Source organism: Callorhinus ursinus, unplaced genomic scaffold (assembly GCF_003265705.2).
Source record: "Callorhinus ursinus isolate GAN/ISIS: 27379988/994484 unplaced genomic scaffold, GSC_fseal_2.0 scaffold76, whole genome shotgun sequence".
Lineage (NCBI taxonomy): Eukaryota > Metazoa > Chordata > Mammalia > Carnivora > Otariidae > Callorhinus > Callorhinus ursinus.
Window position 1 is genome coordinate 2,178,794 of NW_027397138.1, and position 15,240 is coordinate 2,194,033.

Below are 15,240 nucleotides of genomic sequence, written 5' to 3' on the forward strand. Positions count from 1 at the left end.
ACTCCCCTTCATTCTTCCCCTCCTGCTATCTTTTTTTTTCTTAACATATATTGCATTATTTGTTTCAGAAGTACAGATCTGTGATTCAACAGTCTTGCACAATTCACAGCGCTCACCATAGCACATACCCTCCCCAATGTCTATCACCCAACCACCCCATCCCTCCCACCCACCCCACTCCAGCAACCCTCAGTTTGTTTCCTGAGATTAAGAATACCAATATTATGTAGCCATCAAAAGAGTTTATTCTTAAGTCATCTCTACACCCAGTGTGGGGCTCAAAATTACAACCCTGAGATCAAGATTCGCATGCTCTACCGACTGAGCCAGCCAGGCGCCCCCAGGCTGATTTTTATTTTAAATACAGTCTATATTTGCTTATGTAATTGATTCCTTTTTGCTGGACATTTTCATTTGAAAGAGTGAGAGGAATTATGTGGGCAGCTGAGTCGTAAACCATCACAGTAGTTTTCAGCAAGATTTCAGAGCATTGCTACCATTTTGATAAGCATAGGGATAAAAGTTGACTGGACACAGCAACGTTTTAAATTTAGGTCTTTGTTTAGCCCATCCTTCACTTCCTTCCCTGTTTCCCCTGCCTCCCTCCCTTCCCTCCTTTACTCCCTCCCTCCTAAAATATCTTCCAAACATCCCCCTCACACAAGGTTACTGAAATACCACTAGAAAGAACAGAGAGGGTGTGTGATGCAGTGGAAATCATTAGTATACTGACACTCACACCTCGACACACTTTGGAATCAAACACAACCAAAGTAACATTCATTTGCTATGGGGCTCCTCTCTTAGCTTCTCTCAGGCAACTCTGGCCCTAATTATCACTTTGACCTTAGGCAAGTCATTGGTGGTCTCTTGACTTCAGTTTCCTCTTCTGTAAAATGGGGGAGGTCAGATGATCTTCAGCCCCTTCCCTCTCTCCTATGGTTTTTTAACTACATTGACGCTGCCTTAGTGGGATGATTCTGGGAGACAGACAAGTAAATATGAAGGAAATTTATCAATGAATGACATGGGGTGTTCGTTTACATTGAAGATGTTCTTTGTGTTCACTAGAACTCTCTGGGGAAACAGAAGAATGAGACTACTTAATAATCCCCAAGTCTTAAAATTCTGTATTAAGCCACTACTTTGCAAAACAGATGTGGGTAAGTGGTCTGTCTCCATGGAGAAGATAACTATAGAAATTCACTATTTTCAAATATGGGTCTGGCACATAGTGAATGCTCAATAAATGTTGACTGAAAGATTGTCTGGGAGGGGTGCCTGGTGGATCAGTGGGTTAAGCATCCAACTCTTGATTTTAGCTCAGGTCATGGTCTCAGGGTCGTGACATTGAGCCCTGTGTCGGGCTCCATGCTGGGCGTGGAGTCTGCTTAAGATTCTCTCTCTCTCAAAAAATAAATATTATTTTCAAAAAAGGAATGCCTGGGAAATATAACAAATCCACAAGTGTGTATTTAAACATAGCATACAGCATAGGTTTTAAAATTTAGCAGTCACTCAGGAAGTGGTTACTGGAATAATGCAAAATGTTGCAAACCACAGAATTGTTACATGATGGTGATTCATTCTCTGTTCTTCTGTCAATATAAACCTATCCCTCTCTAGGATCACCTCCTGATTCTGTCCTGATTATAACATTAATCCTTCCACTTTCCATACCACAGCTTGTCATACACAATTCAGCTGATATCTATGGCCTCATCTCTTCTCAGATTGTTTTATGTTCTGACATGGATTGTGTTTCATATCACTTCCTAACCATTCTTATTACTGAGTTATCAATCCTAGAAAACCAGGTTAGACATTTCTGTGTTTTTTCATCCCTCGTCTCAATAGTATCAGATCCACAAAAAGCATTTGGTATATATTTGATAACACGGGAGACACTCACCATGCATTTTGTTACTTCTCTGGAAAACAGCATCTTTTTTGTCAACTGAATCAGGGTCAGTGCAGAAATGTCTGATATTTTCATCAAGGTACCAGCTTTGATTCTCATCCACCAGAGTAAACATTATAATGAATTCTCGGTCCACATCTGTCCTTGTCCCGGAATACTTATTCAGGACACCTATCGGGGGGGGGGCATCCAAAAGAGTGGAGGAAAATAGTTCAAAGTGAATTAAATCAAGATGAGTTTTGCCTCTTGCCAATGGTATCAGGTAAGTTTGAAGTCAGTCAAAGACTTATAGGAACAAGAATAACCAAAACATGAAAGCAGCAACGGATTTTAATGGAAATGACAGAGTCATAGAAGAGAAAAGTCATGAAACAGAAGCCTTCACAACAACAGACTCCTAAAGAGAGCCAGCGTTACTGACAGCACAGACACACAAACACAATTAATGGAGAACAAAATCACAAAGTGGTCATGCAGGTGAAATATCAAAGCAAAAGCAAACCTGGCCATTTGGCTACATTCCTCACTTCCCTATGTGTGGTGTCGGGCTGGCACGAATGGCTATCAGTATGGTATGTCCCTGGTTTGTTTTCTTTTTTAAAGCATATAAATTTCAGGATGCTATGATGGTTCCTTGACAGAAGTCTGAATTATTGCCCCTGCTGTGGTGTCAGACTGGCCTTCTATGTTAGAAGAATCTCCCTAATCTTACAGAAAGCTTGGAAGAAAAGGCACCTTTGTATGGAGCAAGGGAGGCAGGCAAAACAAGGCCCGAAATTTGTACATACTTTTTAATACATCTGGAAATAGGCTTGTGTGTATGTTTGTGTGTGTGTGTGTGTGTGTGTGTGTGTGTGTGTGTGTGTTGGGGGGGTGGAGGAGCTCCTTACCTTCCTTGCACACCAGCAGAGGGCCAATTAACCCAGAGCAGATGTCCTTAGGCGCGTCAATGTGTGAATGGTACACCCAGGTCAGACAGTTGGCGTCTGCTGGAGCAGGGGCATATTCTTCTCTCACTGGCCAGACATAGGTGTAGTTATTGCCAGGAGGAACCATATCATCATTCTTATTCCTTCCAGATGTTCCATCTGGGTATAGGGCTCCTTCCAAGAAAAGATTAAACATAGTTAACATACAAAGATCACATGTTATAGTGGACAGGGCCAGAGCTTTGGAATCAAACACCTATGAATTAAAATTTATTTCCTGTGGGATTGAGGCAAGTTACTTAAATTCTCAATGCCTTGGTTTTCTATCAGTGAAGCTAGAATGTTGATACCTACCCCAAAGGGATGTGAGAACTAGCTGACACAATGTACTATAAAGCGTCCTGCACAAAACCAGATGCTTAACAAATGTTCATAAGGACCCCTTCTGATGGGCCTCTTGTTCCAATCAGGAAGATTTGAATCCACCTCACTTAACATCAGCTCAAGAAGGAAAGGAGAGGGGTGCCTGGGTGGCTCAATTGGTTAAACATATGACGTTGGCTCAGATCATGATCTTGGGGTCTTGGGATCAAGTCCTGAGCTAGGCTCCCTGCTCAGTGGGTAGTTTGCCTCTCTCTCTCCCTTCCTGCCCCTTCCCTCCACTCGTGCTCTCTCTCTCTCTCCCTCTCCAATAATAAATAAAATAAAATCTTAAAAAAAGAAGGCAAGAAACAGAAGAAATAATGAAATTCTTAGGCACTTATTACAGATTCAACATCTGTTTGAATTCTCACAAAAGATAGGAAGGAAGAATTTTCTCCAGAGATCCTACAGTTCTGTTGAGCCAACCAGAATAGGAATTATTAGCACACGTGACAACTGGAGAGTAAAATAGGATGATGTGTTGAACATAATTTGGTGTTTTGCTACCACAGAGGGGGTGTGAAGTAAGATTTCACAAGATTTTTCAATTAAGGAAAGTCCACTGATAAAACTAGTTTGAAAACTACCTGGATGGAAGGTAGAGGCCTGGAAAGACCAGGACGAACTGAATGGCCTTGGGAAGAAGGCTGGAGGGCGAGAGGCCGAGGAGATGCATGTGGACACACCCCAAGTTCCTTCTCCATTCTTTCACTTGTTCACCATCCATTCAACAAACCTGCAATCCTGAACTCCCTGGACTAGGTCAGTTTTTTAAAATGCATTCACACAGAGAGAAGGGCAGTAGAGCCAATGGTGAAGTTCAGGGCCATTGAAGTTAGACTGCCTGGAATCAAATCCTATCTCCATCACTTGTTAACTGCAACTTGGGCAATTTTCTTCTCTTCTAGGAGCCTTAGATTCTTATCTGGAAGAGGATGACAGTTATCATACCTATCTCGTAGAGTGTTGAGGCTTACATGACATAAGATCTACAATACATTTATCACAGCACCTGGCATATAATAAGCTTTCAGTAAACATCAGTTATTATTCATTCATAGTACTCGCTCAAGGTTTTAATTATATATGTATAATATTGTGTATATAATTGTTCAATTAATGTCTGTTTCTCATGTTAGACTATAATTTCCACAAAAAAACAGGGTTTTTTTGCTCATAATTTTATAAGCATATTATTTTATAAGCAATTTTATAACTTAGTAGAGTGGGTGCTCAGTACATATCTGTTGAATAAAATAATGAATGAGTGGCATGACTGTACACCATACACCAAAGCCCTGTGAATAAAATACATGGCTTGAAAGCTTCTGAATTTATATACAGAGAGACTGAGGCTCAGTAGCTGGGGGAGGGTGGGTGGGTAGTGGACTTGTCTAGAGGCTTCAGCTGAGATCACTCATTTTGCTTTGATTATATGATACAAATCAATACAAATACTAATTTTTCTAGAGACTCTTTTATTTACACTTTCCTTATGTGTTCTCTTTTTGCTCATTATAATTGGGAAATGTTGATCACTATTATTGAAAGGAAGGGCCAGAGTCCCCAAACAAAACTTTGGTTTCACCTCTCAAGATGAGGAAGATCATTTAGGATCCAAAATATACTGTGAATATAAAGTAAAAGGTGACTTAGGGTGGGGTAGCTTATTAAGTTGTTCTGAAAGTTATTGCCAGAAAGGGATTTTGATTTGTCAAAGGTTTTGAGCAATGGTAACATTAACAATATAAGAATATTTTTTAAAACATTCATTTGGTTTTATGTATTCTAGAATGTGTGGGCTTTTAGAAATTAAAATATACACGTTTTTACCCCATCAGGTTTGAGAATATTGAGGATTGGTGAAGTTATAGGAGAAACAGGCCAGCTCATAAACAAATGGTGGAAAAGTAAATGTGCAATTTTTTGGAGGACAATTTGCCAATTCCTATCGAAAGAGAGAAAGAAAAGAAAGAAAGAAAGAAAGAAAGAAAGAAAGAAAGAAAGAAAGAAAGAAAGAAAGAAAGAAGGAAGGAAGGAAGGAAGGAAGGAAGGAAGGAAGGAAGGAAGGAAGGAAGGAAAGAAAGAAAGAAGGAAAGAAAGAAAGAAAGTATATGAATGTAATCAGCAATTTTACTTTAAAAAATTTCCCCTAGAAATATCCTTGAAAATGTTTTTCAAAATACATGAACTAGAATGTTTGTTGTAGAATTGCCAGTATCAACCCCCAAACGAAAGCAACCTAAATAATCATCATCAATCATCAATAATCATCAATGTATTACACTGGTACATTCATACAAAGGGATATTGCACAACTGTTAAAAGGAGGTCTTTCTATGTGTGCTAATATGAGAAAATCTCCAAGATGAAGCAAAAATGGAAAACAGATAATATGTAACAGCATTATAGTATAATCTCTTTTGTACAAATGAACAAATATATACATACACATAACCACACACATACAAATATATGTATGGAAAATTTTCTAAAAGAAATTTATAAGACATCTTTATTTTATTATGTTATGTTTGTTACCATACAGTACATCATTTTTAAAGGTGATTGCTTTTCAGGTAAGAGACAAGAAGAATTTTTACTTCTCTTATTATACCTCTCTGTACTCTTAAAATTTTCTTTAAAAAAAAAAGATTTTATTTATTTATCTGACAGAGAGAGAAAGTACAAGCAGGGGGGTGGCAGGCAGAGGGAGAAGCAGGCTCCCCGATGAGCAGGGAGCCCGTTGCCGGCCTCGATCCCAGGACTCTGGGATCATGACCTGAGCTAAAGGCAGCCGATTAACTGACTGAGCCACCAGGTGCCCCAAATTTTTTTTTTAAAAAAGATTTTATTTATTTGACAGAGAGAGATAACACAAGCAGGGGAGTGGCAGGGAGAGGGAGAGGGAGAAGCAGGCTCCCCGCTGCTGAGCAGGGAGCCTGATACAGGCCTCAATCCCAGGACCCTGGGATCATGACCAGAGCCAAAGGCAGACGCTTAACTGACTGAGCCATCCAGGCACCCCTAAAATTTTCTAACCAAGTTCATATACTACTTTTTGTTTAATCTTTGGTTTTGAGCTCATTTTAGTGGATAAGTAGGGAATCAGAATGTGAGACATTTACCCCTTCTTTATGCTTCTCTGAATTAAAAAAAAAACAGTAAAATTTATTTTTAAATAGTCCTAATACTTAACCATATTTCATATGGAGATCAAGAAAGCACTAGCTAATTCCATTATTAAGTGAGATATTGTATGTAAGAGCTCTAGTATAGGCATTGGCACATTAGGAACTGCTTAATCAATGTTAATCCCACCTACCGACTTCTTCTGTGTTCATTCTCTACCACTCCCCAGATGAACACGTTGGAAGCAACAACTATGCATTTACTCATTTTTGCAGCCCCAGTATCCAGCATTGGGTCTAGTGCACAGTAAACACGAAGTTGAACTGAGCAGGGGCTTTCAGACTAGCAAGCTTGCAAAGGTAACGAAGAGAAAAATTCATCAAAAGAGAGTGAGGAAGTCAGCAAATCCTCTTCCCTGAAAGTAATGTAAAATTGAATGAAATTGAGAAAACCAACAATTTCATTGCTCTGGAAATCAAATAAAGGCATCCAGCAAAGTTTATGCTTGAAAAATTGCTGAACATCAGTTATTTGCCTACTCCTGGCTGACTCAAATGCTGTGTGCTTGCAAAGAGGAGAAGCAAAGGGCCCAGCAAAAACGAAAATCCAAGGCAGACAAAAACCACCTAAACTTTGAATGGGCTTTCTATCTACCCACGATTCCAACTGCAGAGAATTGAGGACTTACTGATGCTTAAGCACAACCTCTATCCAAGCATCTGCTGACTTCAAAGCTAAGCAGATTTAGAAGTGACCCCTTAGAAGCCAGCCTTAAAAATAAACATAAGAAAAAAAAAAGAGCAGAAACCTTGGTGGCCTCATACTCTAGGGAAGACAGATTTCATGGATTTAGCCCAGGCAAGTTACTAAACAATAAAGCAAGCCAACAGCAAAAATAACCTTGGATGAGGGAAGGATTTGAATCCAGAGTTGCTTCAATATATGCTCAAAAATTTCCAGTTTTCAACAACAAGAACAACAACAAAATGAGACATACAAAGAAACAAGGAAGTGTGACCTATTCTCAGAGAAAAAAGCAGCCAATAGAAATTATCTCTAAGTGTCTCTAGATGTGAAATTTAGCAGATAAAAAGTTTAAAGCAGCTATTATAAAAATGTTCAAGCAATTAAAAGAAACCATGTTTAAATAATTTTAAAAAGTAGGACAAAATGATTCAGTAAATGGAAAAAGCTCAACAGGAGGTAGAAATTTTAAAAAGAATGAAGTTGGAGTTTTGGCATTGAAAAGTGAAATAAATAAATAAATGATATAAATGATATAAAACATTCACTAGAAGGTCTTGGCAACAGATTCAAGATGGCAAAATAATCAGTGAACTTGAATATAGATCAGTAGAACTCTCCTATCTGAAAAAGGAAGAGGGGAGAAAGATCAAAGAAAATAAACAGAACCTCAGAGGCCTATGGGTCAACATCAAGTGTATTAACATGTGTAATAGTAGCCTGCCGAAGGATAAAAAAAAGAAAAAGGGACAGGAAAAAAATGTTTCTAGAAATTTTTTTGTGGAAGTTTTCCAAATTTGATGAAAAACATTAACCTACACATCAAAGAAGCATAATAAACACAAGTAGGATAAATACAAAGAATCTATACATAGACACACTGATGTCAAATTGTTAGGGAAAAAAGGGCAAAGAGGTAATATTAGAAGCAGGAGAAAAACGACTCATCACATACACATGACATGATTAACAGTTGACTTCCCGTCTGAATATTGGAGATGAGAAGACAATGGGATGACATACTTAAAGTACTGTGGGGGGCGGGGGGCGGGGAGTGCAAAAGGAGAATACCATATCCAGCAAACTATCCCTCAAAAAAGCAAGGTAAAGTAAAGATGTTCTAGATAAACAAAGACCAAGTTTATTGTTAGCAGACCTGTCTAGCATTGGCTAGAATCTTCAGGATAATATTTAATAATAGCAGTGAGAGCAGACATTCTTGCCTTATTCCCAATCTTATGAAGAAAGCATTCAGTCCCCCTCCCATTAAGAGTGATGTCAGCTGTGGGTTTTTCTTAGATAAACTTTATTGGGATGAGGAAGTGCCTGTCTATTCCTAGTTTGTTGGAAATGTTTAATTTGATAAGTACTAGATTTTGTTAAATGCCTTTCTGCACTTTTTGAGATGATATGTGGTTTCTGTCCTTTATTCTATTAATATGTTGTACATTCATTTTTTTTTTTTTTTTAGAGAGAGAGAGTGTGTGAGCGCATGAGCGGGGGAGGGGGAGGGGCAAAGGGAGAGGGTGAGAGAATCTTAAGTAGACTCCACCCTCAGCACAGAGCCTGACCCAGGGCTCGATCTCACAACCCTGAGATCATGACCTGAGCCAAAATCAGGAGTCATATGCTTAACTGACTGAGCCACCCAGGCACCCCGACATTCATTTATTTTTGAGTGTTAAACAAACCTTCCAATCATAGGATAAATTGCATTTGGTCATGATGTATAATTCTCCTTATATGTTGCTGAAGTTAGTTTGTTAATATTTTGTTAAGAATTTTTGTGTCTACATTCATGAGGAATATTGGTCTGTAGTTCTCTTGTGATGTCTTTATCTGGCTCATGATGTTTGCCTCATAGGATGAATTTAGAAGTATTCCTCTCTTTATTTCCTGAAAGATTTTGTAAAGGATTGGCATTATTATTATTATTATTTATTTTAGTAGTTGATATAGTTTATAAATGAAACCATCTGAGCTTGGGTTTTTCTTCGAGGGAAGATTTTTAATTGCTAATTCCATTTCTTTACATTTTATAGGTCTGTTCAAATTTTCATTTATTCTTAAGTCAGTTTGGGTAATTTTTGTCTTTCTAGGAATTTATCAGTTTCAGTTGTCTAATATTTTGGCATAAAATTGTTTATAATCCTCCCTTATTATCCTTTTAATTTTTGTATGGTCAGAGTGATGTCCCATCTTTCATTCCTGACTTTGGTAATTTGTGCCCTCTCTCTTCATCAGACTAGATAAAGTTTTCTCAATTTTGTTAATCTTTTTCAAAGACCCAACTTCTGGCTTAATCAATTTTATATTATTTTTCTGTTTTCTCCTTCTTCGAATTTCTGCTCTAGTCCTTATTATTTCCTTCTTTTTGCTTGCTTTAGGTTTTTTTTTCTCTTTGTTTTCTAATTTCTTTTTTTTTTTTAAGATTTTATTTATTTGACAGAGACAGAGAGAGAGGCGCAAGCAGGCAGAGCGGCAGGCAGAGGGAGAGGGAGAGGGAGAAGCAGGCTCCCCACTGAGCAGGGAGCCTGACATGGGGCTCAATCCCAGGACCCTGGGATCATGACCTGAGCTGAAGGCAGCCCACTTAACCAACTGAGCTACCCAGGCGCCCCCGTTTTCTAGTTTCTTAAGGTGGAAGCTTAGGTTACTGGTTTGAGACTTTTCTTCTCTCTTGGCATGTCTAAAGCTCTAAATTTCCTTTTAAGTACTTCTTTAGCAATATACCATAAATTTTGATATGTTTTATCTCCATTTTTATTCAATTTAAAATATTTTACAATTTATCCTGTGATTTCTTCTTTGACCAAGGGTTATTTAGAAGTGTACTGTTTATTTCCAAATGTTTGCAAGAATTTGCAAGATTTCTTTCATTGATTATATCAAATTGAATTCCAGTGTGATTGGAGAATATGCTTTGCATCCTATCCATTCTTTTAAATTTATTTAGATTTATTTTATGCACAGCCTACTATCTATCCTGAGGAGTGTTCCATATGCTCTCGAAAAGAAGGTGTATTCTTTAGTCATTGGACAGAATGTTCTTTAGATGTCAATTAGGGCAAATTGGTTGATAGTGTTGTTGAAGTTTTCTCTATCAGGAGGAGCAGATGGAGATGGGGAGAAAAGGAGATGGGGAAAAAGACAAATGAACATGTGTAATCACTGTCTCTTTGATCCCTTTAACTGTAGCTGCTAATTACAAAATAGAGACAAGACACCAGTAATACAGGATTGATATTTACCTTCTGAATCTTTGTTGTAGAAAACGCCATGTGGATGCAAAGAGTATGGTCGGGAAGCAAAGTTCTTTAAACGGATGACAATCACATCACCCACTTCAGCCCTCAAAATAGGGCCCAGGAATCCAAGCCAGGGAGGTTTGGGGATCTCTGTGGAATAGGTCTCATCTGTGTAATGTCTGTAAACAGCCTTTTTGTAAAGACCACCTATCCTGTTGGGCCCTCTTTCGAGAAATAAGGTTGCAAGTCTAAAAGTAAGAAGGAAAATATCTTATAATTATATGACATTAAGAGAAAATCCTAATAGCTTACCTTAACAGTTCATAAAGTATTTGCATGTATGATTTCTTATTTGATGTTGGACAAAACCCTGTAACCTCTGTAGAGCTGGTAAGATTATCTTCAATTTAATGATAAGGAAACTAAGGCTAAGAGAGTTAAGTGACAAGACCAGAAACACAAATTGTACCCACAACCAAACTACAACTAAACGGAATACTCTAAAGTCTTGCTGTCCATTTGCCCCTTTTCATTTCAACATGTTCCCCTTCACTTTTTCATTTAACAAACAGTTAGTATGTGTTCACCATGTTCCCAGCACTTTGCTATGTGCTATACAGGGATACAAAAGAATTTATGACTTAATGGGAAAATTAAGTAATGACATTCAGCAGTATATGATTAAGTGCCAGGTCTGAGAGCCTCTGTATTGACTAATGGATTTATGTTTGCTTCATTAAGTTTGGGGAAAGCACTATAGATCAAAAAGCCAAAGACAAGATATATTCAGGGCTTCATCCTCATTTCCTCAATGAGATTATCCAATGTTTGTATACCAGTGACTCAGACACATGCTCCTAAGCAGTTCCTACTACAAGGATCCCCAGCAGTCTCTAGTATGAATGGCAACTTTGCCCACCCTGCAGACTCTTCAGGATGATGGAGCCAGAGAGCAGTGTGTCAAGTGGCCAGGCATGCAGCCCACCATGGAGCAGAAGACAGAAGTGCTGGCGGATGGAGGGGAGGGTGACTGGGTCAAGCAGGGGACAGGGATCCAGTGGCTCAAGTCAAAGCAGGAGCAATCTTCTTTGGTGCAATTAGCCCAGCTCTGGTGCATCTCTCCAGGCTAATTTCCTCATTTCCTCTTTGCCTACCTCCCATGGCCTCACCCTTCCACCAGACCTCATGCTCAGTCTTCCCAGAATGCACCATGTCCTTTCAGCATTCCAACACTTGCAGGCATTCTTTTCCTGCATCTGGGTGTTATTCCTCATTCTCTATCTGCCAAGCACCCTTCCAGGTCAGTTCAAACTCTTTCTCCTTTCCCCTTCTGTACACACACAGTTCAAGCACAAATAACACACTTGCAAGACGTGTCATAGTAAGATATGTACATCTCTGGTTTGTGAGCTAATTGAAGACAAAAATCCCTCAAATATATTTTTTATTGTAGTGCTGAGTAATTGCCTGGAAGTGTTGGTGCTTAGTGGCTTTGGAATAAAGAAAAAGAAAAGCCTTGGATTTGCCCCCAGATTGGCAAGTTAAAGCTGGGATAATTTTGCAAACTGTATTTGCAGAAAAGCGTATGTTGCCATACTCGACTTTGAATATTCTCCAGGCCCGGGATGGCAAATAGGTTTTAACTTGCGCACCAGATCGGACTGTTTGGTAGTGACTGCTTAGACAAAAATAAAGTCAAGTTTGAGTTCAGTCAGGGAGAAGAAGGAACCACTTGGGACCCCTACTGTGGATATGGGGTTGGAGGCATACTTGGTACATAGCTGCTATTTTTGCTCTGCACAGGCAGCCGGCTAATGTGATGCTTTGGGGTCTTTGGGTATGGCCTTCTCTACACCTAGATGACATGATATTACTACTACCGGCAGAACATACACTGGGTTGTTCTGCCGTAGCAGCAATAGTTAGGGGATGAGCACCTCATGCTCATTTGTCAGGTCCCCTTTGTAACCAAAATACATAAGGCATCATATCTGATGATATCTGGGTCCAGGGCAGAGTTTGTGGACACCAGAAAATATCCAGTGATCATCTCTGAAATCCAACCTGTGACCTTATGAGATTTGGTTTGCTGGACCTGTCTTCCAAAAACTGTTCTCTTGCCCCCAGGGACCTGCTGACAAACAGGGTTTGCAGCCCCCTTCCCTTTTTGTAATTTATAAACAGAAGCTTAGAGAATGACAAAAATAAAAAGAAAAGCATTTAAACAGAACAGAGCATGGTTTTAAAATCAAATTGAAAAGTGATTTCTTCACAACATCATTACTTCCTCATTCTAACCAGCTGGGGCATCCAGCCTACTTCAGACCACCTAATATGGTCACAGGCCATGGTCAAACCTGTAGCAATAAAGCCCCTTTTAAAGACACTGGCCTCGGCCTTGGAGGCAGAGGAACTTCCAGGGGTCCTCAGCTGAGCCAAATTAAGGGGTGGGGCCGCTAGATCTCAGCTCTAAAGGTTATTGCAACATCACTGGGAAGTTGGATGGCATTGCTGGGGGGATAAAATTAACTGGAAATGACAGTTTCCAGTGGAGAAAATGGCAACTTTCAGAACTTCTCTGGGGGTGAGTATTATATATGGTTGGAAAGAATCACCTGCTTCAGATGGGGTTTGGGAGGTGGAAGGAGGAGACCCCAGGGAATGTGTGCAAGTAGTCACTGAAATCCCTTCCAAGAAGGATTGCTCCAGTGAGCTATAGAGTGGGTCTTTCTTGTGACCAAGAGGACAGTGAGGACTGCCACCACCAGGCCACCTTCTTCTCTCCTCAGCACTCAGCCTTGCCTCCAAATAAGAGCTGAACAAGTCTTTTTCCAAATATCAGTTGAAGGAGCCCCAATATTATTTATTTTCCCAGAGCACCAGATTACTAGCCTGCCCAGCCACCCACATGTGTCAACCCTGCCCTGCCCTTGGAGTGGAGTCAGTATGTAGGAGGTTCCTAGGAAAAAGGGGAAAACCATGGGCTGAAGCTCCCCTCAGAGGAGCCAGGACCACAGGGCTAGTCCTCCCAGAGGCAGCAAAGCTCTTTCTCCCCGACCTGCCAGATTTGGCACCCAGATAATGGGACTTACAAGACAGGAATCCTGACAAAAGGGTTGGAGTATTACAACAATGATTTTTGGCAGCAAAAGCCTGGAAAGACCAAAATGTTCTTCACCTGGTGACTGGATAAAGAAATTCTGTCACCTTCCTACCCCATAGCCACACAACAGAATGAGGGGGTTCTATAGGTGGCAATATGGCACCATCACCAAGAAACTACATGGAAAAAGCAAATTGCAGGTCACACATGTAAAGCGTGATCCATTTCTGTGTTTTCTAAACAATACGCATATATACGTATATGCAAAGAAAACATTTGGAAACTGGCCACGGAAACCATAAAGGTGTAACTTCTGGGCCATGGGACTGAGGCCACAGGCAGGAGCCAGAAAGAATGAGCTTACTCACCCTCTTCCATACGTGGGAGTGTATCTTTTATTTACTTTCATAATAAAAACAAGCTCACACTTTATTTAGAAAAGAGGGGCAACTGAGGGGCCAAATTTCTCTTCTTGTGTGCCTTCTCCCTCTGAAAACATAGCTACCACCCCAAAAGTGTGTTGTTTGGGTGAGTTCTCCTCCACGGGGGCATTGTTGCCCTGAGAGGGAGCAGAGTGCCTGCAGCTTGAGTTGGAGGGAAGAGAATCACTGCTCAACCTCTGGCTTGATGAGTCCACTCTCAGATGTCAGGACTGAGGACTTGGGCACAGTCAGGTTTGTGCACACTCAGCCCTCTGCCTCTGTGTATCCACTGAGCCTGCGGGTGGCTGGCCAGGAGCAAGAGTTGGCCCTCTTCTGTTCCATGAGGCAGAAGCCTCCATTTCCCTGTGCAAGGGAATGGGATAAAAAGTCTGGATGCCTGACATTGGGGCTCACTTGAGGCTTGGATGGTCATGTGATGCACTTCTAGCCAATGAGATGTACGTATGTGTCATTCAGTGGTACTTCTCTGGACTCAACTGGCAGAGACCCTTGTAGTTTTTTGCTCTTCCCCTTATTCATGCCTGAAATGAAGATATGATGATGAGCTTCAGCAGCCATCTTGAGAGAAGGGGGAAGCGGGTCATACCCTATGAGTGGATGGTCAAGTGGAAAGCCATAGGAATCTGGGCCCTTGAAGATTGCCAACTTCTGACTTTCTTTTGCATAAGCTGAACAATAATTTGAGCCAGTTTTTTTCAGGCTTCTGTTAAGTAGCAGTTGAATACAAGTCCTAATTGAACAGGCTGTTCAGGAGAAGAAGGAGGAAGAAGCAGAGGAAGAACTGAGTCATCCCCAGGCTGGCTAATTAGCCCCAGAGTAGGCAGAGTTACCCGGCTTTATAGCTGACGCCGGGCCACCCACTAAGGTAACGACAGAGGAAGGATTAGATTCAGAATCACTGGTGTCCTCTCTAGACTCAGCCTGATGGGTAAAAAGCTAGAATGAGGTTATTCATAGGGAGGGCCCTGTCATTCCAATGGGGTCTGCAGGGAAACATGGACATCTGACGCTCCGCACTGCTCTACTCTGTGCTCCCAGCATGCATAGACATGTGCGCGCGCACGCGCGCACACACGGACGCAAATGCATGCTGAGCAAGAGTTCCTTATCATAACGAGTTGTGTGGCAGAGCCACCCAAACAAGAGGCGAGCATATCAGAAGGAGGGGACATGTTTGTTGACTTCCCACAGCACTCACTACATATGCCGCATATTTTAGCACTGAATTACATATATTGACTTGTTTTGCACATTCCTGGACGAGTGTCAGTCCTATCACAGAGACAGCCAATAGTCA

At 40.6% G+C, this 15,240-nt stretch overlaps 1 protein-coding gene across 1 annotated transcript in view; it reads right to left on the reverse strand.

Moving 5' to 3' along the window:
- Positions 1-15,240, reverse strand: part of HEPHL1 (hephaestin like 1) — an 87,903-nt gene that overhangs the window by 64,151 nt on the left and 8,512 nt on the right. The window contains exons 2-4 of the mRNA XM_025893999.2: positions 10,401-10,645; positions 2,812-3,024; positions 1,913-2,092 (exon numbers count right to left, since the gene is read on the reverse strand). Coding sequence (XP_025749784.2) covers positions 1,913-2,092; positions 2,812-3,024; positions 10,401-10,645 — 638 coding nt within the window. The remainder of the gene's footprint in view (positions 1-1,912; positions 2,093-2,811; positions 3,025-10,400; positions 10,646-15,240) is intronic.